At 37.0% G+C, this 26,153-nt stretch overlaps 1 protein-coding gene across 1 annotated transcript; it reads left to right on the forward strand.

The window, feature by feature from the left end:
* Positions 1-208: 208 nt before the first annotated feature.
* slc6a9 (solute carrier family 6 member 9) lies at positions 209-11,018 on the forward strand. The gene is made up of 10 exons (XM_022748097.1): positions 209-485; positions 2,121-2,253; positions 2,506-2,640; positions 2,740-2,843; positions 6,086-6,323; positions 7,712-7,846; positions 7,938-8,037; positions 8,946-9,046; positions 10,037-10,207; positions 10,770-11,018. Exons 1-10 carry the CDS (start codon positions 223-225, stop codon positions 11,016-11,018), a joined length of 1,629 nt encoding a protein of 542 aa, XP_022603818.1. The 5' UTR covers positions 209-222.
* The last annotated feature ends 15,135 nt before the right edge of the window (positions 11,019-26,153 follow it).

The raw sequence follows: 26,153 nt of genomic DNA on the forward strand, positions 1-26,153 counted from the left end.
GAGACTATGGCAAAGACAGAAAAGTAGAGTGATAGAGTTGTTGTTGTGTAAAGTTTAGATGTGAGGTGAGAGTTCAGCTCATTATAAAAGATCTTGTTAGAGTTCCTTCTCATTAACATGGAATATGAATAAAACACATCACTTCACATTCAAGTTTTAATGTTTTTCCATTTCATTTTCTCTCCATCCCGTCTTCCTTTCCCTTCAGGCGTGGGCTACGGCATGATGGTGGTGTCCACCTACATTGGGATCTACTACAACGTGGTCATTTGCATCGCCTTTTACTACTTTTTCATGTCCATGACAAAGCTGCTGCCGTGGACCTACTGCAACAACCCCTGGAACACGCCGGACTGCAGCGGCGTGGTGAGCTCCAGCCACCAGCTCAACGCCAGCCTGGCTAACGCTACCACCAGCCTGGTGGCAGGAGTGTCTGAGGTGGTCAACCGCACCAAGAGGACCAGCCCCAGCGAGGAGTACTGGAAGTAAGTACTGGACGTACAGCAGTGAAGTTTGACTTGTACTCATGTTCGACCTCTGAACCCGGAAGTTGTTTGAATGAATTCGTGTTCGTCAGTGACTGAGGAGACGGTGAAGCACACTGACGCGTGAGTTGTGGTTAGTTAGTGAAGTGTCGAGTCCCGTTTACAGTTGGAACACAAATTAAATAAAAAATGAAATAGTTCAGTTTTAAACCATTGTATTTGATTTAGTGAAACACAGACACATTTTTGTAATTGTGTAGTGTGAGCATTTTATGACAAAGATCTTACACACCAATAAAAAGTTCTAATAAAGTCATGGATTTTGACTTATTTTAACTTTAACTGCAGAAGGCCTGAAGACTGAAACGTCATTAATAAAGTGAGAACAAACGATCGCCATTGTGCAGTGTTGCTCAGTATGAGTATTACAAATTTAAATTCAATATATTTATATATGTATGTATATATATTATATATACTCCACTCAACCTTTCAGTATTGATCATCAATCCCAAGATACCAGAAAATGGTACAAAAAACAAAAAAACATCATTATCACAATGTTTGTCGTGCATGATCTGTTTGAGAGAACATTTTGATTAGTAAGTTTTGCCAAGTTATGCAAGTGACCTCTTTGGTTTTGTAGGCCGTTTGTATTTAACACAGAGGTCAAAATTGACTTGCACCTGTTAGATAAGCTCGCCTCAAACATGCCCCGTGTTTGCGGAAAGCATTCAAATATTTGGACTAGATTTGACTGGAAGCGCAGCAGCAGCAGCTTTCGAGCGATCCACAGCGACAAGCAGGAGGTTTCCCATATTATGTGTCAGTTTTTGGAATGGGCTCGTTTTTTGTTTTTTTTTAACGGTGCAGCCAGAACAGGTGAGGTGAAGTGTAAGATCAATGAGGGTGTATCCAGGTGCACCTGTTTGTTTTTTTTTTTTTTTAATGTTCGTGTAGGTGCAGCTGCGATTTGTGAAAAAGGGGTTTGTTTATGTGAACCAGAAATCAGTGGGCTGTGGTGATCAATTATGAGTCACATTACACATCTGGATGATCTGGATTAGATGGATGATCAGATGGCTGAGGGAAGAGAGAGAGGAGAGAAATGAGACAACTGTAATTGTCTCAAGATTTTTCTCAGGTTGTCATATTAACCCAGACGAACACAGAGCTACTGTATCACCGACCGGTTTGATGTGACAGCAGCAGCGCGGAAGTTTCTGTGGTCATTTCACAGCAGCCTGATGTTGCACGCATGACTTAATCAGGATGGATTATCATGTGTAATGATTCTGCATTTCAGATCCTGCTGCTTTCAGCTGCCTGTAAGAATTTAATCAGCTGTAGTTAAAGGCTTTCACACTGTGTAGCTGCAGTTGGTGTTGTTTAGACTCACCCATGGATCCTCAGCTCAATGCAAACTGCTTCACCTACTATATTTGTATTGAACCTTTACTTCGTTATGTTAATCTAAAGGTGTCACCAATTTGGAAAGTAGTAAATTTAAAGTGTCTAATTCATTTCCATCAAATATTTGGTTTGTTATTGATGAAATAAATTCAGCCAAACCTGCTAATACAACAACATTTTAATATCTTCTTTTATCTGTGTGTTTCTCTCTCTGTCTCTCAGACACTATGTGTTGAACATCTCTGATGACATTGGGAACTTTGGAGAGGTCCGTCTCCCAATCCTGGGCTGCCTGGCTGTGTCCTGGTGTGTCGTCTTTCTCTGTCTCATCAGGGGTGTTAAGTCCTCTGGAAAGGTCAGCTCTCCAGTGCATCAACACACACACACACACACACACACACACACACACACACACACACACACACACACACACACACACACACACACACACACACACACGTACAATATACAATATACTCTTGTCACTTGGTTTCGTTTTGCTGCAAAAAGCTACAATTTCCAGTGGACTTACCTTGTCTAATTGTATGTGTGTGTGTGTGTGTGTGTGTGTGTGTGTGTGTGTGTGTGTGTGTGTTTGTGTTTCCAGGTGGTGTACTTCACCGCCACATTCCCCTACTTGGTTCTGACCATCCTGTTCATCCGTGGCATCACCCTGGATGGAGCCATCAACGGCATCAAGTACTACCTGACTCCACAGTGGCAGAAGGTCCTCGATGCAAAGGTATTCACTCGTACAAACAAGCAGATGGAAAAATAAACTGGAAATAGAAATGGATTTTTTTTGTCCAGCCTTTGACTTCATGTGGGTTTGTTTTTGTAGGTGTGGGGAGATGCTGCCTCGCAGATCTTTTACTCTCTGGGCTGTGCCTGGGGTGGGCTCATCACCATGGCTTCCTACAACAAGTTCCACAACAACTGTTTCAGGTTGGTGCTCCCGACTCTGGATAAACAGAACAAACACATTTAAAGGAACAGTTCCACGTTTTAAGAAATATTGAAAAATTGCTTTGTTCCTGAGTGTTAGATGAGAACATCAATACCAGTCTCATGTCTGTATGGTGAATATGAAGCTAGAGGCCAGGTGACAGCTAACTTAGCTTAGCATAAAGACTGGAAACAGTGGGGAACAGCTAGCTTGGCTCTGGCCAAAGGTAAACAAATGTGTTTACTAGAACCTCTAAACCTCACAATATATCTGATTTGTTGAATATCTATAAATACTAAAGTGTAGGAAGTGACAAGTTGCGTTCTTATATGAGGTTATATGCTGGACTGTTTCTTGGCTAGAGGCAGTGACTTGCCACACAACCAGCAGAGACTCCAGGAAGTCAATACTTCCGGTCAGTAAAGCACACGATGCCCTGTAAAACCACAATCTGTTGTTTTTACACTTAATTTTTTGTACATATTAAACGAACAAGATTTAACATGTTAAGTAGGCAGATTTTTTTTGTTTGTTTTACCTTTGCACAGACCCAAGCTGCTGTTTCCTTTTGCTTCCATTTTTTTGTGCTAAGCTAATGAGCTGCTGGCTGTAGCTGTAACATCCAACACTTGGTTAGAAGGTGCAGAAAATGTCAATCTGTTCCTTTTAAGAGATCAACTGAAAATGTTCTGTATGCTTGTGCGTGTGATCTGAGAGAGTGTGTCTACACTAATGCTATTGTCAGGGAAAATATCCTTAACATGTTGGCTTTCCAGAAACACAGAAAGCTTGATGACTGTGCATGTTTGAATTTATTCAGTTGGATTTTGAATAGCGTTTACAAAATGTGAGGTTTCTGCAGTTACACTTTAATCCTTACACTAAGATTTCAGCATCAAAGTTGTATGAATTGGAGGTGGTCAGATTTTACCCTGAAGCAACGCTGTGCTCCAGCAGCTACTGTGTGAGCGTCTGGCTGCCTCTGCCTGTGTGAATATGACCGCACTCATTTTGCATAAGGCTATGCTGCTGCAGGGTCTCAGCAACAGACCAGCATGTTATTATTTCCACTAATGAGAGAAACTAGACAGGGGGGGGAGTGAGACGGTGAGGAGGCGTAGGAGAAGAGGGGAGATGAAGTAGGAGGAGGAAAGGGGGAGAGAAAATATAGAGAATAGACTACCAGAGAGAGGGAGAGGAGAAGACAAATTGTTTTAGTGTTTGCTGGCTGCATGGCATCCCCCTTATGAGTCTGGGCTAAAGAGTGATGGAGAAAGGGAGAGGAGAAGGGTAGTAGTCAGGAGCCAACTTCAAGGCTACAGGTCTAAAAAGAGAAGGGGGAGAAGGTGAGATAAGGTGAGACAGGAGGAGGGACAGAGATAATACTTTTTTGGACTCGAGTTAAGAGGCTAGTTGCGCTGCGCCTGAACACCGAGGGGACGAACGAGAAGCCAAGGAAAAGGTTAAGATGGAGTAAAGGGGACAGAGGAGGAGATAAGGAGAGGAAAAGATGTCATTTACTCTCCTGAGCTCGTCCACACATGCTGACAGAGTGAGGGCGTCGGGGGTGAGGAGAAAGGCTGAAGATATAATTTGTTCCTCTGCCAGGAGCTTGAGGTTTTGCTATCTGCGCACACAGCTGCACGGCGGCCTAATCAGCTTGTGTTCTGCTGCTCCGTCCCCGTGGAGCCGCTCTCTGCACTCCTGTAACAGCATCGCCTGGTGCACATGCAGAAGTGCACACAGTGCAGGAGGTGAAAAAGGGGCTGACCTGAAAGTCATCAAAGACATCCCCTACGATGAATCTGACGGGAAATGAGAGGAAACAAAGCACTTTGCACATGATTCCAATGTGAACAAAGTAAACAGTAAAGAAAAGGTGTTTCTCCACACGTACAGCAGCATGCAGCTGAAACAGGTGTTTCAAGCCTGCAACAAGAATTAGTGATTTATATAGAAAAATGCTGCTTTGTCACTGAAAATGGCAAATTCTTGTGCACTTTACCAACCTTGGACAGGTGGGTCGACATGTAAATGAATACATGGATTTACAAAGTGCTGTTTGATCTATTCCGTCATTTACTTAAAGACATCATACACATTTGATGTAATTTTCCAGACATCTTGTTGGCAGGGGTGAGCGGTTCTACACATTAAGTGTTATTTTGACTGTTGATAAGAGTGTCAGAGGGATTGATACAAAGAATAGCTTCCCTCTCATGTCAGATCACAATCACCTCATTATTTCATAGATTTCACTTTACTCATGAACACTTGTCAATTAAAATTAATTAAAACTGCCCTGTTTTGTAAAATGCATGTGCTTAAGTAGTTAATTGAGAATAATAAATAGAAATGTGTAGTGTTTGGCAAATCATTAGCAGAAGTAGCCTTTGAATGACACATTCACCTCTTAGTGACTCACTGGATCCCCCCCCCCCCTCTTTAAAAATAAAATAGTGTCAGTATTGGTGTTGATCAGTGATTGTGGCCTGGATTGAAACCAGATTTTGTGGTATCGCCTTCTCACTAGTTGGGGACAGTCACCACTGGGGAGAGAGAAGACAAACCAAGACAGACTCTTTCATTCATCTCATCCTCTCATTTATATAATTATAGCTGTAAACATGAGATTGTAGCTTCAAAGGAGCAATTTGTAATTTCTGCTATTGCTACATAGCCAGCGTTAGCATTAACAGCTGCTGACGCTTACCAGTCTTGCTGAGAGCTAAAGCCATTGTTGTGTTTACAGTGGAAATGGTTATAAGACGTCGTCTGAGCGGCGCTGCTTCTTCAGGGCAGACTGGATGCTACAGTGACTCGGTATTGGAAAGTGATAGACGAGCAAGCCAGGCCGGGGCTAGCTCGTTAGCATTCTAACTTCAGTAGAAGAAAAGAAATGATAGAAATAGAAGTTAAACAAAAGGGTTGCTTTCCACCACTGGAAACGGCTCTTGGTGAGTAAAGTGAATAAAGTTTGATGCTGAACTCGCAACGTTTGTTCTAGACTGGTAAGTTAAAAGCTGTTAATGATAATGTTGGCTATGTAGCACTAGCAAAACTTACAAATAGCTCCTTTTAATTGGTGCATTTTTACTTTCCTTCAAGTTTGCTCTGATCCTATACCTTCTGTACACAGGTACTGTATAAATGATAACAATGCTTGGTACATTGGTTTCCTGCTCTGTTCTCCAGCAGTTTGATTCATGCTCAACCTGTTTTTTCTCTTTTCTTCACACAGAGACAGCATCATTATCAGTATAACCAACTGTGCAACCAGCGTGTACGCCGGCTTCGTCATATTCTCCATCCTGGGCTTCATGGCGCACCACCTGAACGTCCCTGTGTCCGAGGTGGCTGACCACGGCCCTGGGCTGGCCTTTGTGGCCTACCCAGAAGCCCTCACTCTGCTTCCCATCTCACCACTCTGGTCACTGCTCTTCTTCTTCATGCTCATCCTCCTGGGACTGGGGACTCAGGTGAGGCTGTCAAACTTGTACACCACGTGTAGATTTGTAGATTTGTTCTTACACCCACACATAAACTCCAGTCTGATCATACTAATGCATCAACACTTAATAGTGAGTCACTCGTGTGATATTACAAATCATGTTTTGGGACAAATATGGTGCTGAGTTCAATGTTTTTTTTTCTTCTTTTCTTTCTTTTTGAATGTGTTTGAATCTGATACTGAAGCAGTTTGACCTCTCAGTAAAGGGCAGTTTCCATGCTGGGATGATTCAAACTGAAAATACTTATGTAACCACAGCTATACAAACTGTACATTCAGTACATATTGATCATCACACACAGATTCCTTTCACTAGCTGTCTGTAGATTGTAGACACAATATAAGGATTGTGTGTCTTTTCTTGTTTGTGTCTGGAGCTTTGTAAAATTCCACTTGATTTCCAGCTCATGCTCGGCTCAGCAGATATCCATGTTAAAAATGATCCTGTTATCTTCAGTCTGTAGTTGTGTTTGTTTTGTCCACAGCTCATTGCTGATGCTGTGTTTTGAGTGAGAACTGACAGGAATTCGGTGCATCAGGAAGTCAGGATTGATTTTGGTCTGCAGACGTGTTTGTAATTTGAAAAAAAACTTGTACTTTAAAGGAGCTATTTGTAAGTTTTGCTATTGCTACATAGCTAACATTAGCATTAACAGCTGTTTACTTACCAGTCTAGAACAAACGTTGCGAGTTCAACATCAAACTTCATTCCTTAACTCTCCAAGAGCTCGCCAGTGGTGGAGAGCAACACCAATGTTAACTCTTGTGTCTATCACGTCTTTTCTTCTTCTGAAGTTCGCACACTAACCAGCTAGCCCTGGCTGGTATCGTCACTTTCTGATAGCGGCTCATTGTAGCCTCCAATCTGCCCTGAGGATGTAGTGCTGCACAGAGAGTGTGTTATAACCTCTTGTCTTGTGCTACAACCATGGCCGAAGTTCTTGTCGAACAACAATCACGATCAAAATAGCCCCTTTAAAGGCCTTTTATTCTTGTTTCGTCCAGTTGAGTGCTGGAATTGGAATTTAAATATATTTGCTCTCAGTATGCATCAGTCTTAAGAAGTACTGTGTTAAAGCATTTAAATTGAATTTGATTAGAAAATTACAATACATTGAATATTTAATGCAGAACAAGATTTTTTTTTTCTGCTTCAATTGCCGGTTTTTCTTCTAAGAATGAATGTTATTAGCTTCAGCTCAGTAATGAGTGTGTAAAAACTGATAACACGAAAATCCACCACTACCAACACTGTGGTGGCCCAGTTCCTATTATGTAAGGGGAAATTTGTGCAACAGTTGTCCAGTTTCACGTCTCATTGAATTTAACATCAGCCTTTCATCTCTGTTCTTTTAGTTCTGTCTGCTGGAGACCCTGGTGACGGCCATCGTCGACGAGATCGGTACAGACTGGATCATCAGAAACAAGACTGTAGTCACGCTGTCAGTGGCCGTAGTTGGATTCCTGCTCGGAGTGCCACTAACAACACAGGTGAGTCCTAAACACAGTCAGATGACTTTGAATACAGCTTGTTTTCCCTAATGGAGATGCAGTTTGGACTCTCTCTGTTCTCTGTGTGCAGGCAGGAATCTATTGGCTGTTACTGATGGACAACTATGCTGCTAGTTTCTCTTTGGTCATCATTTCCTGCATCATGTGCATCTGCGTCATGTATGTTTATGGTAAGGAGGAAATACTGAGTACAGTGGTTTGTTGGACATACAGAAATATATGTATTTTTTTTATGTATATTCATGACATGAACCAAAAAAAAACACATCCTGGAACACATTATTTTAAAACATATGCGGCTCAGTGGTTTACTAATTGGCCATACCTAGACGTAATGACTCCAGAGACAGTTTCTGCACAACTACAATTGAGACTGAGAGCAGAAACATTTCTGTCACCAGAGCATCAGCAGTAAATGTCAGTCTGTCTGAGTAGAGCAAGAATTCAATATTCTTTGACACCTTGTCAGTACATGAATTTTACAATTACTGGTTAGGGCTCCTATCTAAACTCACCATTATACACCCACGTTAAACATTCACAGAAAGAAAATTATACCAGAGGCAGAGATACAGATTTTTCTCTACCAATGACGGGCTGAGTGGGCAGACACACAACACAATTGTAGTATGTGATGCAGGCCTAGAAAAAAAACCCTTTTTCCTCTCTAATCTACCTGATGTCATGGGCTGATATCATCCTGGGAAAAAAACACAAACGACTAACAGTTATTTAAACTCCCTTTTTCAGTTTCAAGACTTTCCTACAAATTTAGTTTCATTATGTATTAGAAACAGTAATTATGAGTTCCTCGTTTTGCACAAATCCATCCATCAAATTAAATAGTTTTTTATGTTTTTTATCTAGCTAGTCTGGGGCCCTTGTAACTTTAGTAGAAATAGACAAGAGAGAATAAAGGAAACCAGTTACTGGTCAGTGAAAACATTGCTCCATGGATTTTTTAACATCACAGATGGATGACATTTACCAGTCTAAAATAAAAACTGATGGGAGAGTCAAAGGAACTAGACAAACCGTGCACTGACTTCGCTGGATGACATTTTCGTTTTCATTGCAGGTCACAGGAACTACTTTAAAGATGTTGAGATGATGCTGGGATTCCCTCCTCCTCTCTTCTTCAAAGTCTGCTGGAGATTCATCTCCCCTGTCATCATCTCTGTAAGTCCAACACACACACACACAAACACGCACACACACACACACACACCTACCTGCTGATCTGTGACAACGGTCATAGCGACTGAACCTGAAATCAAAATGTAACATTGCTCATTGTGTCCTGAAACAGATTTAAGGAGTTTTGCAGGACAGACACCACACACTGGTTCAGCCATTTAAAGGAGTGCGAGCTTCTCGGTTTTCCTGACTTGCTGACACATTGTTAGGGACCTGACCTATATTTCAGCTGCCATCAACACTAATCTGTTTGGCTGCTGTCGGCCCTGTTTCCAGTTTAAACCTCTAAAAGCAAATCTTTTTGACTGGGAAATGGACACATGCAGCCGCTATCAATGGTATTTCCCAAGCAGGCGTATTAGTGCGCTAAGCTGCTGGGCCAACCAAGAAATGCATTGTTGTGGATTACTGGTCAGATTTCAGGCACTTTTGTTCTCTCTTTCATTTCACTACACAGATTAATGCCCTGCTCTCTGGGGCCTCAGCTAGAACTGTGACCAAACTCACTGCTGCTGGGAACAGTCAGGATTTATAGTTATAATTATCTGCAACTTTTAATAAAAACACATGTCTGGTGAGCTGCTGGCGGCAGATATTTCACCTGTGCAGAGTGAGAACATTATCAGCTGTCCAGGAAGTGATGTTTTTACATTCACAGTAGCAACAGCAGCCGTTTGTTTGCTCGAATTGTAACCAGGATGGGGACCACATGTTGGTTATTATCTTTTTTATGCATTTATGTTCGCCAAAACTTTACGCAGTTGATCAAACTGAATATGTATGTATTTCTTAATTATTGAAAACAATCAATTTTCACGATATATTTCAAATTCATCCCCCTCTTTCTACACTTCCAATCTCAAATACACTGACTTATGGGTTTTGAAAGACAATTGAAGTTTCCCGCTTTTTAAACACCTGCTCTAAATGATCAAACTCTGCTTTTTCTCTGTCTCTCTTCTGTCCACCTAGTTCATCCTGATCTTCACAGTGATTCAGTACAAGCCCATCACCTACAATGACTACGTGTATCCCGGCTGGTCTCTGGCTATCGGCTTCGCCATGGCTCTGTCCTCAGTGGTCTGCATACCCGTCTATGCCCTCTACAAGATCTCCAGGTCCCCAGGAGCCACCTTCAGAGAGGTACAGACCCCACCACAGCTCCTTATCCTGTCAGAGTGAGGGTCGGTGGAAATCCTCGCTCTGAAATATTTGGACCTTCCAACCTAAAACCTAAAAAGTCTGGAACTGTCTGGAGTGTAAAAGCTGAAAGCAGCTAAAGAATTTGAGTCTGGCTGCTGAGAGCATTTGAAAATTTTGTTTTAGGTGAAAAAGTTTTGTTTCAAGCCTTGTTCAAACACTGGAATTGTAACTGTGTATGGAAACGCTGAAAGCAGGAGAACTAACATGTGAAATGTCAGTTGATGAATGCAGCTTTAACTATTGACATTTTTAACTTAGTCATTAGTTGATCTGATGAATCTCTCCGTCTGATCCTCTCATCCTCTCATACAACTTGTTGGTCTAAATGACTCTCACTAAAGTTTCCCTTGATATCTGGGAAGAAAACGTTAGAAAAAGAGCAAAATCAAAACACCAAAATTACTCTGCAACCAAGACTGAATCAACGTCAGGACCCATTAAGTCACATTTTCATTCTTGTGCAGCTCTGACTGATGTGTCTCTCTTCCTGTTCCTCTCTCAGCGGTTGAAGTTTGCCTGCAAATCACATCCAAAGTGGGGCCCTGCCCTGCAGGAGCACCGGACAGGCCGCTACGCCCCCATGGCCTCCGAAGACACTGTGGAGGCTCGTCCCCTCAAGGAGAAGGAGGAGCTGAAGGAGGAGCTGAAGGAGGAGGAGAAGGAGAAGGAGAGGAAGGATGAGATCAGCCTCACCATCCAGGGAAGCAACGGCTCCACCAACACACACAACAACCCCAACCCCAGCGCATAGACGGCACCCCACTCTGTCAGCGCTACTGGGCACGGCCCCCGCAACCCCCCCCCGTTCTCCTCCTACTCTTCCTCCCTTTTTCCTCCCTTCTCCTCCATCCTCACCCCACTTTCCCACAGTCCTCTGTGGGGGAGATCCCATTCGCTGGAGACCTTTACATATTGTAAGGGCTTATTATATCTATCCTAACCTCTTCTATCTATCTGTGTGTCGTCTCTAGATAAATGAAGAAAAAAAAAAACGAAAGGAAGAAAAAATTGGGTCATCATCCAAAAGATTTGTGTGTATGTTAGTGTGTGCGTGTGTGTGAGTGGGTTGTTAATTTGTTCAACATAATTTAATAATGCAGTTTGTTTTTCCTTTCATTTTTTTGTAAGACTTGTATATGTCATCATCATATGCAGTTAGAGGTACAGTAGATTGTGAAGCTGCATGTGGTTGTTTTGTGCATGCAGCAACATAGAGACACACACTGTTCTCCTTTATTCTGTTAGCTGGGTCTGTTTGGGATTGGTGACTTTCTAGCGGCAGTGATTTGACAGCTAGAGACTCGTCGTGGTGCTGTAACATAGAGGAGGAGGGTGAACTGTGCCTGTACTGGCCATTTACAGTTTAAAGATGCCGAAAGGACGGAAGCAGTCGCAATTTTCATGGCCAGAAAAAAGAGGCGGATACACTCATTCACACTCATACACTCACACTATTGTACATTTTACAGCACACAGTGACCTCAACCATAGTTGATCTCAGCTTAAGACTAAGCCTGTTGTTTTTTATGCTGCTGCTTCTTTTAAAAAAAACAAAAAAAAACAAGTTCTACAGAGCACAAATATTTAACACCTGAGATGGCGACTGACACTTAGGGCTGATTTTCTGTGGAAATTTTTCCTCCATTTGTAACTTTTTTTCCACTAAAGCTGCTTAAACTTTGAGAACTCAGCAGAGAAACATCAGTGAACTTTAACTGTACTGTAAACTCTCTGCCTACACACACACACACACACACACACACACACACACACAACATATTTGCTCCCAGTTTTTTGACAGAAGAGATCCCATGGCCATTTCTCAGGGTCCAAGTGGAAGTTAAACTTTGTGGTTTGTTGTCGTCGTTGTTCCTCGCCTGTGGAAACCTTGTCTCGACTAAGGTGGCCTGTTAACATTATAGGGACTGAAATCACCCCGCTGTCGAAAAAACGCCTGCACACACACACACACACACACACACACACAAAACAGGTGGATGCAACTCTAAATATAGAAGTGCCATCTCTTCTTAAGTCTTCCAGGCATTCTTTTTGAGTGAAATGCATCTTGGGATGTGGTCTGTGACGGAGGAATCCGGGCTCGAGGAGGTAAACAAGTGAGAGGCTTTGTTGGAGTGTGTGTCTCCCCGTGTGGGTCGTAGCAATCTGCCCCATTCAGGCATGTTACCAAAAACATTACCTACGTTACCTGAGTCCTGCACATGTTTTTGGTAACATATATATATATCTCAGAGACTGATCTGGTGTCAGTCTCTTACAGTCAGTGGAACCTTTAATGTATTTACAGACACTTGTTTTAAAGCTCTGAGCCAAGCTGTGCTGGGACTGATGGAGAGACAGAAAAGCAGAGTGAAAGCAGCTTGTTTCCAGAAGAATATAGAATAAAGAACTTCAATGAATTATGTAGTTTTAAATGTAGCTGTATAGTATCGTTCTCTCAGTAGAATCCTCCTTTTTACCTCTACCATTATTGTAAAGTAACTTAGTAAATAATTATAAAGACAGCATATGTTTATTTTGTACAAAAAGTAAAAACTACAGAATCATAATTAACCATGTTTACCATTCCTCATCTGTGACTTGTTTTGTTGGGGGGTGGGGGTGGGGGGGGGTGATAGGATAGAGAGGGGGTCTCTTTAGTCTTTAGCATGCAGAGTGTCTGATTGGAAAGCATCCAGGACTCTATTATTGTAGTAGTGTGGTGATGGCAGAGGTTTTAAGGCGGCATAAAGACAGATTAAACAGCTGTGCCAGGATTTGATCTGCACCACATGTTCCTTGGTATTATCATCCTAAAATGCTTTGTTGGACACCTGCTCAGGTGATTGTGAGATGCGTTCAGCTTCACAGGCAGGGAGAGGGGTTTTGGAGGTTGCATCAGCTCTGGCTGTTTCTTCACATTGCAGCGTCGGGGTTGTTTCACAGCTTGAATAACTAGAGTGATACCAGTACGAGCAAGGGACACATTCACAGTAATATACGTTAACTGTATTATTGTATACAGCATATTTATATGTAGAGAGACTTAAAGGAAAAGTTCAACATTTTGGGAACTATGCTTACTCGCGTTCTTTCTGAGAGTAAGATGAGAAGATTGATACCACTCTCATGTCTGTATGCTAAATAAGCCAGCAGCCGGTTAGCTTAGCTTAGCATAAATACTGGAAACGGGGGAGGGGGGGAACAGCTAGCCTTGCTCTGTCCAAAGGTAACAAAAGCCACCTCTAAAGCTCAATTTACATGTTATATCTTATTTGTTTAGAGAGCACAATATAAAAAATAAAAAAAAAGCTTGTTGCCAGGCAACAGGTAGTCCAGCACATCATGTCCTTAAATCTGCAAATTGTCGCTTTGATGATTGCCGCAGAAAAACCTACAAAGACGCTGATGTTAAGCACATAACCACAACCATAGTGGGGTTGATTATGATAAGCACAGTGGGCATTCTGAAACAAGCACACACCTCCACCAGGTGTTTATCAGGCTTCTGTACAGGAAGGTTCTCAGATTATAGAAACATCCAGTGGCTATTCCCATAGATGGAGAATTGTAGCTTTGGTCTGTAGTGAGTCATCTGTTTTGTTTCATTCCTAAACTTTTCACACCACACGTGGCGTACAGTATTTTGTAGTAGTGTTTATTTTTTTAATTAAAATTACTGCGAAACCAGGTGCTCTATGAAACGATACATTACCACCATCCTCTAATCTGAATATATTATTGTGTTGCCTCTTCAGAAAAATGATATTAGAAATTCCAAGTTACACTCTTGAAATGAGGTTTTATTTGCTGAAAAAAGGTGAATATGAACTTATTATACTCAGTGTATTTTGGGACAGCTTGTAGCTCAGACTGTTTCCTGTTTGTGATTGCCTGTCTCGTGTGGTCATGCTGTAGTAAGTGAAGCTTAGCCGCCATGTACCATGCTATCTCTCTATATATCCCAACCCTCTCCATCTCAGCTGGCCCTCTGGCAACTCTTCCTCCCTTTGTACAGTAATGTAAAAAAAAATATATAATCGGACTGTGTGTATGTGTGTGTTTATCTTTGCTTTTGATTTTTCGGGTTGGGTACGTGTGTTTTTTGTTTTTTTTTTGCGGGTTCAGGGAGGGGCGGGTATTGTTTCATTTTGTTTTTGATTTGTCATTCTTCTTGTAGTGTAATGTAGACGATGTCATGTGTATTGTGTACTCTGTGTGTAGTGGATTAGCTCTTACTGCTGAGCCTGCGTGTAGAGCAGGTGTAGTGTCAGTGTTGATGTCAATGTACCTCTAATCTATCAGAACTAGCCATGTCCTACTCTGCTAATAATATACAGTCTATCTTTTAAGGAAAAAAAAAAACATTTTGTACTAAAAGAAGAGAAAGAAAACTACGTATTTTATCTTCGGATTTTAATCATTGTTTATCCATGTTCATTGACACTACTTTTTTTGTTTTTGTTTTGGAAGTTGTATTCATAGGAACATTAAGATAAAGCCAGCTGATATTAAAAGCATTGCCAAACAAAAAGCTTTGGATCGAAACTTGAACTACAAAAGAATGGTTAGTTTTTACTGTGAGCTCTGGTCTAGACGCGGCTGCAGCTACATAACAACGCTTTTTTTTCTTTTTTTTTAAAGAAAAATACAAAAACAGTATTACATGTACTTAAATAACTATTTCACACAGTGCAGTGCCAACAGTCGTACATCACTGTTTACCTTTTAATATCCTGTGGCCCTTAAACTGAGCAGTCTGGCTTTTTCTGTCTAGTTGTTAGAAAACGTTAGAAAATGAGCAAAATCAAAACACCAAAATTACTCTGCAACCAAGACTGAATCAACGTCAGGACCCATTAAGTCACATTTTCATTCTTGTGCAGCTCTGACGAATAATAACATTGTTTTATGTTGACATTTTAGCCAATTATATGACATACATGTATCTGAAAAGGGTCTTGTTACTATTTTAATCGATTAATTGGTAAAGTGGACCTCTGATTAGTGCATAAGAAGAAAGAATAAGACCCGACCCATTTGGCTCCACCAGGAAAGCTGAAGAAAACACACGTGGGAATGGTTCAGCTAATAATTGACCCATGTTTTCAAATTGCTTACTGTCACTGTACAGGGTTGTATAGAGGTGGAAAGTCACTGATGCTGAAGAACATAAACTACATGAAGGTTCAGACCATTTTTGCACACAAATTCACAGCATAACTGCTCCACTGTACTAAAAACAAAACTGTGATTTTACCTTTGCGTCTGTGGTTCTCTGTAAATTACAGAACATTACCTCTTGAATTTCTTACTACTGCTCATACAAGCATAATCTCATGTTTCAGCACTTTAAAGAAATCATTAGTTTTTTTTTTACAAGCAACAAGAAAAAAAAATAATTAGAATAATAATTTACATTTTCATTTTGGGAAAAAAAAGCAAGAATGGTAAATGTCTTTTTCAGTGGTCTGGCTGAAAGAAACTGTCCAAGTGTCAGTGGATGAAAATGAAAATGCTGTGTTGTTGCTATGCCAATGTGAATTGTTTCATGGGAGGAGTGGAGAAGAAAAAAGCACAAGTGAGAAAAGAGAACACAGGTCTTCTGGTACCTTCTATCATATCTATCTGTCTATCTATCTAACCATGTCTGTTCTTCTTCTTCAACCTTTAGGGCCAAAATCCATTGAAATGTCTTAGTCCTGTCAGCTGTATATCGTACACTGTTGAATTACAAAATGGTAAATAAAATTTATTTTAAAGATCAGTGTGCTGCTGTGTGGATGATGTTTTTAACAATCATGTTGATTCCACTGGAGGTGCATAATTATTAATCGATTTCATGTATATCAAAAAGCCTCGAACGCTTGTTTTATTTCCCAGTTTAATTATTCTACATCTTTGGGTGATGTCAGACATTCAATAACTTAAGTGGTAAGTGGTAAAACAATCAGTCAATTAATCAAACTTCATATGTATAGCACTTTTAATACAGGTTAGCACAGTTCACAGACATGAATGACAAGCCAAAAAATTGATTTTGAAGTCTTTTAATATTTCTTGGGTGACACCCACACATTCCAGCTAAAAGCCCTCAATCAGGCTGTAGAAGTAAAATACAGACACAGACACTTAGTAAGTTACAAGTGTGTGGATGGAGGACAAGAGGAAGGCGGGGCGACAGAAAAACCATTAGAGAAAAATCAGGGAGAAAAGACTATTTTCTTGTTTCTCTTCTATTCGTCAGTCGCGTTGCTGTTCAGTTTTAGCTTGTGACCCAATGGAGAGGTCCTGACGACTGCTATAGCCAACCTACCCAGGGGGAATGGCAGCTCGTGGCTAAACTCATGGTTATATTTTCAATAATTTCATGATTGCAAAAGTTTCTGTGTCGCCTAACCTAACAACCAAAATAGTGTACCATGAGTTTAATGCCACTTTGTAGTGCAGCGTAAAACTTTGCACCCACAGGGAGCAGAGCGGCAGTAGTGTTTTGTTTACCCCCACTAGATGGAGTTAGAGAGACAATTATTGTTAAACAAAAACAAACAGCTTGACGTGAAAATAATATGTTAAAAAAAATCTGAAAGCCCTCTGTCATATCGAACAACATAGCCAATCAAAATCCAATATCTGATTTTGATTATTACCTTACTATGACATAGGTTATTTTTTAATGCAAACACTATATTATGAGCAATATATTTTTGGCAGATGCATGGAGAGATTTTCGTTTTCATAATTCTTCAAATTCTCATTATAGGAATTTGTCACGGTGGCAATACACTTAAGTTTAATACAAAACCAGGCAAAACCACATATAGCTTCATCATATATATCTCTTAATCTCTCTGCTCAGGTGTGCTGTCATTGTTCCTCCTCTTTACTGTCTTGGCTGCCTGATGAGATACAGACGAGATGTTTAAGCACATGAGCATACTACCATGTGGAGTCAGTAGAGGGCAGCATGGCTGTAAATATAAAAATGGCTCTATATGAAGGCAGGTGAAAAGGCAACACTGACATGACGAGCATCACAAGCTCCAAACATGCCAACAAACATGAAGCCAAGTGTCGCATGTCATTTGTCATTTATACAAATGTGTTTTTTTTAATCATTTTCATTAGTTTTTTAAGTACCACACTCTGCTGTCAGTGGACTAAGGTTGATATTTTGATTATTTCCATAATTGCCTAAAGAGTTACAGACTAAATGTACATACACCATAGACTACATGCAACCAGCCTAAGCCCATAGCTCCTAGAAAGTGCAATGTTTATTGCACCTCACATTACAAAAGTGCTGGAGGAAACATACTGATAATGTGGTTATTTTTACACCTTTCTGTCTCAGTGGATCTGATACATCTAATAGATACAAATAGCCATAGATAACCATCACTGTAAACAGGTACAGTAAAGTCCCAGTCCTGTATCACCCATGTGCTCATATCACTAAAGCCCTGTGTGGCTCGTTGGACATTTTTCTCAAAAAAGGGAAATTAAACTCCAGCCCCAGCTGTAGCAGTTTTGACTTAGCTGTCAAAGTAAAAAGCTTTTAATGCCAGATTCACTACATTAGATATGTGGACCGACTATAATACACATGATTGTGCCCAGCAGGTTTTGGGAGATGTGAGATAAAACAACCGGAAGAGTCAGAAGAGGAATCGGGAGGGGGCAGCATGACTGTGGATAGCAGATTTTACAGGCACATCTACCCCAGCCAAGCCATTTTATTACTGGGCCATAACATCCATCATAGGTGACACCAGGTTACAGGATTAAGCTACGTAATGAACACAGTTATATTTCAATGGCTTGTTAACACAATGTACACAGCACTTTTTATTCTCATCAGTGGCTTGCTGTTTTTCCATTTACGTGAGTCTGCTATCAGTTCTGCTAATCATCTGCAAAAGCTCATCAGCCACAGACCTGTTGAGGGAAGATAGGGAACAAAATGGCACAGAGAATCACAATCACCTCTTATTACTATTTCAGTTAGTATCAGTCAGATGACAGGTGCAGAGGTGTAACTGTTGATCATAATACTTGTATGCTGCCCATATTGTCCAGAGGACACTGCAGTGGAGTGGTGCAGCTGCTGCATGGGGGATGGCTGAAGGACATTTCCTTGACTGGAGTCACCTTTTTTGACAGAAAGCAATTTTCCTGCTCATGGGACCATTGTTGCATTTTGTTTGAAAGGTGACTCCAGTTCTGGGAAACCACCACTTTCTGCTTACCAGAACTGAAATACAGTCACTGCTCAGGGTCACAGCGAGCTGTTGGACCACTCTTGCACTTTTGTCAGCTATAATATATGACATATTAGCAGTGTGTAACGGGAACTTAATACTTTCATTAATGAAACTGATGAGTGAGTGAGAGTGAGAGGAGTTGTTATTGTTATTCAGATCATCTGACGCTAGCCAGAGATTAATAAATTCACTGAACTATCCTTCATCCTGATGTCAGCTCATCATCGTTTGTTTCATATTTACATGCACAATGCAAAGTAGTACAAGCCAGCTATAGATTTGAACACCGTATACTTTTTATCATTTAATATTAGGTTTATCATAATGGGATGAAAAGTTTGAGTAAAACATGCAAGAGCCATTTCTGTTTTTTGTTTTTTTAAATAGAAAAAGTAATTGTCTAGCGCTAAAGTGATTGGTTGACTCCCGGAAAAATTAATCAGCAACGATCTTGATAATTAATAAATCATTTAATCATTTATCACAAGGGGGTAGATATGGTCTCAACATTGGTAAGGAATCAAAAACCCCGCCACCCCTCCAAAACAAAGAGATTTGCTTTTTAATGCCATCTACCAAATTGTTTATTAACATATAAGACCTGAATGTACATTCAGAAATGCCCTTACACAAAGGTCAAAAAATGTCAGAAAACCTCATAGTATAGTAAGGAGTAAAAATGTCATATTCTAATAAGGTATAAATATGTCAAAAAACATGATAGTATAGTCAGGCATAAAAATGTGAAAAAATGTCATAGTATAGAAAGGCATAAATATGTTAAAAAACGTCATAGTATATTAAGGCATAAAAATGTGAAAAAAACATCATAGAATAGTAAAGCATGAAAATTTCAAAAAACGTCATAGTATATGAAGGAATAAAATGTGAAAAAAGTCATACAATATTAGGGCATAAAAATGTCATAAAATGTCAGAATAGTAAGGCATAAAAATGTCATATTATAGCAAAGCATAAATGTATCAAAACACGTCATAGTATGGTTGGGCAAAAAAATGTGAAAAAACGTCATAGTATAGTAAGGCATAAAAATGTGAAAAAACGTCATAGTATAGTAAGGCAAAAAAATGTGAAAAAATGTCATAGTATAGTAAGCCCTAAAAATGTGAAAAAACGTCATAGTATAGTAAGGCATAAAAATGTAACAAAAACGTCATATTATATTAAGGCCTAAAAATGTAAAAAACGTCATAGTATAGTAAGGCCTAAAAATGTGAAAAAACGTCATAGTATAGTAAGGCATAAAAATGTGAAAAAACGTCATATTATAGGAAGGCATAAAAATGTGGAAAAACGTCATAGAATAGTGAGCCATAAAAATGTGAAAAAAGGTCATAAGGCATAAAAATGTGAAAAAACGTCAAATTATAGTAAGGCATAAAAATGTGAAAAAACGTCATAGTATAATAAGGCATAAAAATGTGAAAAAACGTCATATTATAGGAAGGCATAAAAATGTGGAAAAACGTCATAGAATAGTGAGCCATAAAAATGTGAAAAAAGGTCATAAGGCATAAAAATGTGAAAAAACGTCAAATTATAGTAAGGCATAAAAATGTGAAAAAACGTCATAGTATAATAAGGCATAAAAATGTAAAAAAAAAAAGGTCATATTATATTAAGGCATAAAAATGTAAAAAACGTCATAGTATAGTCAGGCATAAAAATGTGAAAAAATGTCATAGTATAGTAAGGCATAAAAATGTGAAAAAATGTCTTATCATACTTAGGCATAAAAATGTGAAAAAACATTGTATTATAGTAAGGCATAAAAATGTGAAGAATCGTCATAAAATAGTGAGCCATAAAAATGTTAAAAAATGTCATATAATAGTAAGGCATAAAAATTTGAAAAAACGTCATAGAATAGTATGGCATAAAAATGTGAAAAAATGTCATAGTATAGTAAGGCATAAAAATGTGAAAAAACGTCATATTATAGAAAGGCATAAAAATGTGGAAAAAAGTCATAGTATAGTAAGGCATAAAAATGTGAAAAATCGTCACATTATAGTAAGGCAAAAAAATGTGAAAAAACGTCATAGAATAGTAAGCAATGAAAATGTGAAAAAACGTCATAGTATAGTAAGGCATAAAAATTTGAAAAAACGTCATAGAATAGTAAGGCATAAAAATGTGAAAAAACGTCATAGTATAATAAGGCATAAAAATGTAAAAAAAAGTCATATTATATTAAGGCATAAAAATGTGAAAAAACGTCATAGTATAGTAAGGCATAAAAATACAAAAAAACGTCATAGTATAGTAAGGTGTAAAAATATGAAAAAACGTGATAGAATAGTATGGCATAAAAATGTGAAAAAATGTCATATTATAGTAAGCCCTAAAAATGTGAAAAAACGTCATAGTATAGTAAGGCATAAAAATGTGAAAAAAAGGTAGTAGAATAGTAAGGCATAAAAATGTGAAAAAATGTCACAGAATACTAAGGCATAAAAATGTAACAAAAACGTCATATTATATTAAGGCATAAAAATGTGAAAAAATGTCATAGTATAGTAAGGCATAAAAATGTGAAAAAATGTCATAGTATAGTAAGGCATAAAAATGTGAAAAAATGTCATAGTATAGTAAGGCATAAAAATGTGAAAAAATGTCATAGTATAGTAAGGCATAAAAATGTGAAAAAATGTCATAGTATAGTAAGGCATAAAAATGTGAAAAAATGTCATAGTATAGTAAGGCATAAAAATGTGAAAAAATGTCATAGTATAGTAAGGCATAAAAATGTGAAAAAATGTCATAGTATAGTAAGGCATAAAAATGTGAAAAAATGTCATAGTATAGTAAGGCATAAAAATGTGAAAAAATGTCATAGTATAGTAAGGCATAAAAATGTGAAAAAATGTCATAGTATAGTAAGGCATAAAAATGTGAAAAAATGTCATAGTATAGTAAGGCATAAAAATGTGAAAAAATGTCATAGTATAGTAAGGCATAAAAATGTGAAAAAATGTCATAGTATAGTAAGGCATAAAAATGTGAAAAAATGTCATAGTATAGTAAGGCATAAAAATGTGAAAAAACGTCATAGTATAGTAAGGCATAAAAATATGAAAAAACGTGATAGAATAGTATGGCATAAAAATGTGAAAAAATGTCAAATTATAGTAAGGCATAGAAATGTGAAAAAACGTCATAGTATAATAAGGCATAAAAATGTGAAAAAACGTCATAAAATAGTAAGCCATGAAAATGTGAAAAAAGGTCATAAGTATAGTAAGGCATAAAAATGTGAAAAAAAGGTGATAGAATAGTAAGGCATAAAAATGTGAAAAAACGTCATAAAATAGTAAGCCATGAAAATGTGAAAAAAGGTCATAAGTATAGTAAGGCATAAAAATGTGAAAAAAAGGTGATAGAATAGTAAGGCATAAAAATGTGAAAAAACGTCATAAAATAGTAAGCCATGAAAATGTGAAAAAAGGTCATAAGTATAGTAAGGCATAAAAATGTGAAAAAAAGGTGATAGAATAGTAAGGCATAAAAATGTGAAAAAACGTCATAAAATAGTAAGCCATGAAAATGTGAAAAAAGGTCATAAGTATAGTAAGGCATAAAAATGTGAAAAAAAGGTGATAGAATAGTAAGGCATAAAAATGTGAAAAAACGTCATAAAATAGTAAGCCATGAAAATGTGAAAAAAGGTCATAAGTATAGTAAGGCATAAAAATGTGAAAAAAAGGTGATAGAATAGTAAGGCATAAAAATGTGAAAAAACGTCATAAAATAGTAAGCCATGAAAATGTGAAAAAAGGTCATAAGTATAGTAAGGCATAAAAATGTGAAAAAAAGGTGATAGAATAGTAAGGCATAAAAATGTGAAAAAACGTCATAAAATAGTAAGCCATGAAAATGTGAAAAAAGGTCATAAGTATAGTAAGGCATAAAAATGTGAAAAAAAGGTGATAGAATAGTAAGGCATAAAAATGTGAAAAAACGTCATAAAATAGTAAGCCATGAAAATGTGAAAAAAGGTCATAAGTATAGTAAGGCATAAAAATGTGAAAAAAAGGTGATAGAATAGTAAGGCATAAAAATGTGAAAAAACGTCATAAAATAGTAAGCCATGAAAATGTGAAAAAAGGTCATAAGTATAGTAAGGCATAAAAATGTGAAAAAAAGGTGATAGAATAGTAAGGCATAAAAATGTGAAAAAACGTCATAAAATAGTAAGCCATGAAAATGTGAAAAAAGGTCATAAGTATAGTAAGGCATAAAAATGTGAAAAAAAGGTGATAGAATAGTAAGGCATAAAAATGTGAAAAAACGTCATAAAATAGTAAGCCATGAAAATGTGAAAAAAGGTCATAAGTATAGTAAGGCATAAAAATGTGAAAAAAAGGTGATAGAATAGTAAGGCATAAAAATGTGAAAAAACGTCATAAAATAGTAAGCCATGAAAATGTGAAAAAAGGTCATAAGTATAGTAAGGCATAAAAATGTGAAAAAAAGGTGATAGAATAGTAAGGCATAAAAATGTGAAAAAACGTCATAAAATAGTAAGCCATGAAAATGTGAAAAAAGGTCATAAGTATAGTAAGGCATAAAAATGTGAAAAAAAGGTGATAGAATAGTAAGGCATAAAAATGTGAAAAAACGTCATAAAATAGTAAGCCATGAAAATGTGAAAAAAGGTCATAAGTATAGTAAGGCATAAAAATGTGAAAAAAAGGTGATAGAATAGTAAGGCATAAAAATGTGAAAAAACGTCATAAAATAGTAAGCCATGAAAATGTGAAAAAAGGTCATAAGTATAGTAAGGCATAAAAATGTGAAAAAAAGGTGATAGAATAGTAAGGCATAAAAATGTGAAAAAACGTCATAAAATAGTAAGCCATGAAAATGTGAAAAAAGGTCATAAGTATAGTAAGGCATAAAAATGTGAAAAAAAGGTGATAGAATAGTAAGGCATAAAAATGTGAAAAAACGTCATAAAATAGTAAGCCATGAAAATGTGAAAAAAGGTCATAAGTATAGTAAGGCATAAAAATGTGAAAAAAAGGTGATAGAATAGTAAGGCATAAAAATGTGAAAAAACGTCATAAAATAGTAAGCCATGAAAATGTGAAAAAAGGTCATAAGTATAGTAAGGCATAAAAATGTGAAAAAAAGGTGATAGAATAGTAAGGCATAAAAATGTGAAAAAACGTCATAAAATAGTAAGCCATGAAAATGTGAAAAAAGGTCATAAGTATAGTAAGGCATAAAAATGTGAAAAAAAGGTGATAGAATAGTAAGGCATAAAAATGTGAAAAAACGTCATAAAATAGTAAGCCATGAAAATGTGAAAAAAGGTCATAAGTATAGTAAGGCATAAAAATGTGAAAAAAAGGTGATAGAATAGTAAGGCATAAAAATGTGAAAAAACGTCATAAAATAGTAAGCCATGAAAATGTGAAAAAAGGTCATAAGTATAGTAAGGCATAAAAATGTGAAAAAAAGGTGATAGAATAGTAAGGCATAAAAATGTGAAAAAACGTCATAAAATAGTAAGCCATGAAAATGTGAAAAAAGGTCATAAGTATAGTAAGGCATAAAAATGTGAAAAAAAGGTGATAGAATAGTAAGGCATAAAAATGTGAAAAAACGTCATAAAATAGTAAGCCATGAAAATGTGAAAAAAGGTCATAAGTATAGTAAGGCATAAAAATGTGAAAAAAAGGTGATAGAATAGTAAGGCATAAAAATGTGAAAAAACGTCATAAAATAGTAAGCCATGAAAATGTGAAAAAAGGTCATAAGTATAGTAAGGCATAAAAATGTGAAAAAAAGGTGATAGAATAGTAAGGCATAAAAATGTGAAAAAACGTCATAAAATAGTAAGCCATGAAAATGTGAAAAAAGGTCATAAGTATAGTAAGGCATAAAAATGTGAAAAAAAGGTGATAGAATAGTAAGGCATAAAAATGTGAAAAAACGTCATAAAATAGTAAGCCATGAAAATGTGAAAAAAGGTCATAAGTATAGTAAGGCATAAAAATGTGAAAAAAAGGTGATAGAATAGTAAGGCATAAAAATGTGAAAAAACGTCATAAAATAGTAAGCCATGAAAATGTGAAAAAAGGTCATAAGTATAGTAAGGCATAAAAATGTGAAAAAAAGGTGATAGAATAGTAAGGCATAAAAATGTGAAAAAACGTCATAAAATAGTAAGCCATGAAAATGTGAAAAAATGTCATAAGTATAGTAAGGCATAAAAATGTGAAAAAAAGGTGATAGAATAGTAAGGCATAAAAATGTGAAAAAACGTCATAGTATAGTAAGGCATAAAAATGTGAAAAAACGTCATAGTATAGTAAGGCATAAAAATGTGAAAAAACGTCATAGTATAGTAAGGCATAAAAATGTGAAAAAACGTCATAGTATAGTAAGGCATAAAAATGTGAAAAAACGTCATAGTATAGTAAGGCATAAAAATGTGAAAAAACGTCATAGTATAGTAAGGCATAAAAATGTGAAAAAACGTCATAAAATAGTAAGCCATGAAAATGTGAAAAAAGGTCATAAGGCATAAAAATGTGAAAAAACGTTGTGGAATAGTAAGCCATAAAAATGTAAAAAAACGTCATAGTATAATAAGGCATAAAAAGGTAAAAAAAAGTCATATTATATTAAGGCATAAAAATGTGAAAAAACGTCATAGTATAATAAGGCCTAAAAATGCGAAAAAACGTCATAGTATAGTAAGGCATAAAAATTGGAAAAAATGTCATATCATATTTAGGCATAAAAATGTGAAAAAACATTGTATTATAGTAAGGCATAAAAATGTGAAAAAACGTCATATTATAGAAAGGCATAAAAATGTGGAAAAACGTCATAGTATAGTAAGGCATAAAAATGTGAAAAAACATCATAAGGCATAAAAATGTGAAAAAACGTCAAATTACAGTAAGGCATAAAAATGTGAAAAAACGTCATAGTATAGTAAGGCATAAAACGTCATAGTATAGTAAGGCATAAAACGTCATAGTATAGTAAGGCATAAAACGTCATAGTATAGTAAGGCATAAAACGTCATAGTATAGTAAGGCATAAAACGTCATAGTATAGTAAGGCATAAAACGTCATAGTATAGTAAGGCATAAAACGTCATAGTATAGTAAGGCATAAAACGTCATAGTATAGTAAGGCATAAAACGTCATAGTATAGTAAGGCATAAAACGTCATAGTATAGTAAGGCATAAAACGTCATAGTATAGTAAGGCATAAAAATGTGAAAAAATGTCATAGTATAGTAAGAAAAAATGTCATAGTATAATAAGGCATAAAAATGTGAAAAGACGTGATAGAATAGTATGGCATAAAAATGTGAAAAAACGTCATAGAATAGTAAGGCATAAAAATGTGAAAAAACATTGTATTATATAAGGGCAAAAAATGTGAAAAAACGTCATAGAATAGTAAGGCATAAAAATGTGAAAAAACGTCTTATCATATTTAGGCATAAAAATGTGAAAAAACATTGAATTACAGTGAGGCATAAAAATGTGAAAAATCGTCATATTATAGTTAGGCATAAAAATGTAAAAAAAACGTCATATTATAGTAAGGCATAATAATGTGAAAAAACGTC

Source organism: Seriola dumerili, unplaced genomic scaffold (genome assembly GCF_002260705.1).
Source record: "Seriola dumerili isolate Sdu_G_001 unplaced genomic scaffold, Sdu_1.0 BDQW01000116.1, whole genome shotgun sequence".
NCBI lineage: Eukaryota > Metazoa > Chordata > Actinopteri > Carangiformes > Carangidae > Seriola > Seriola dumerili.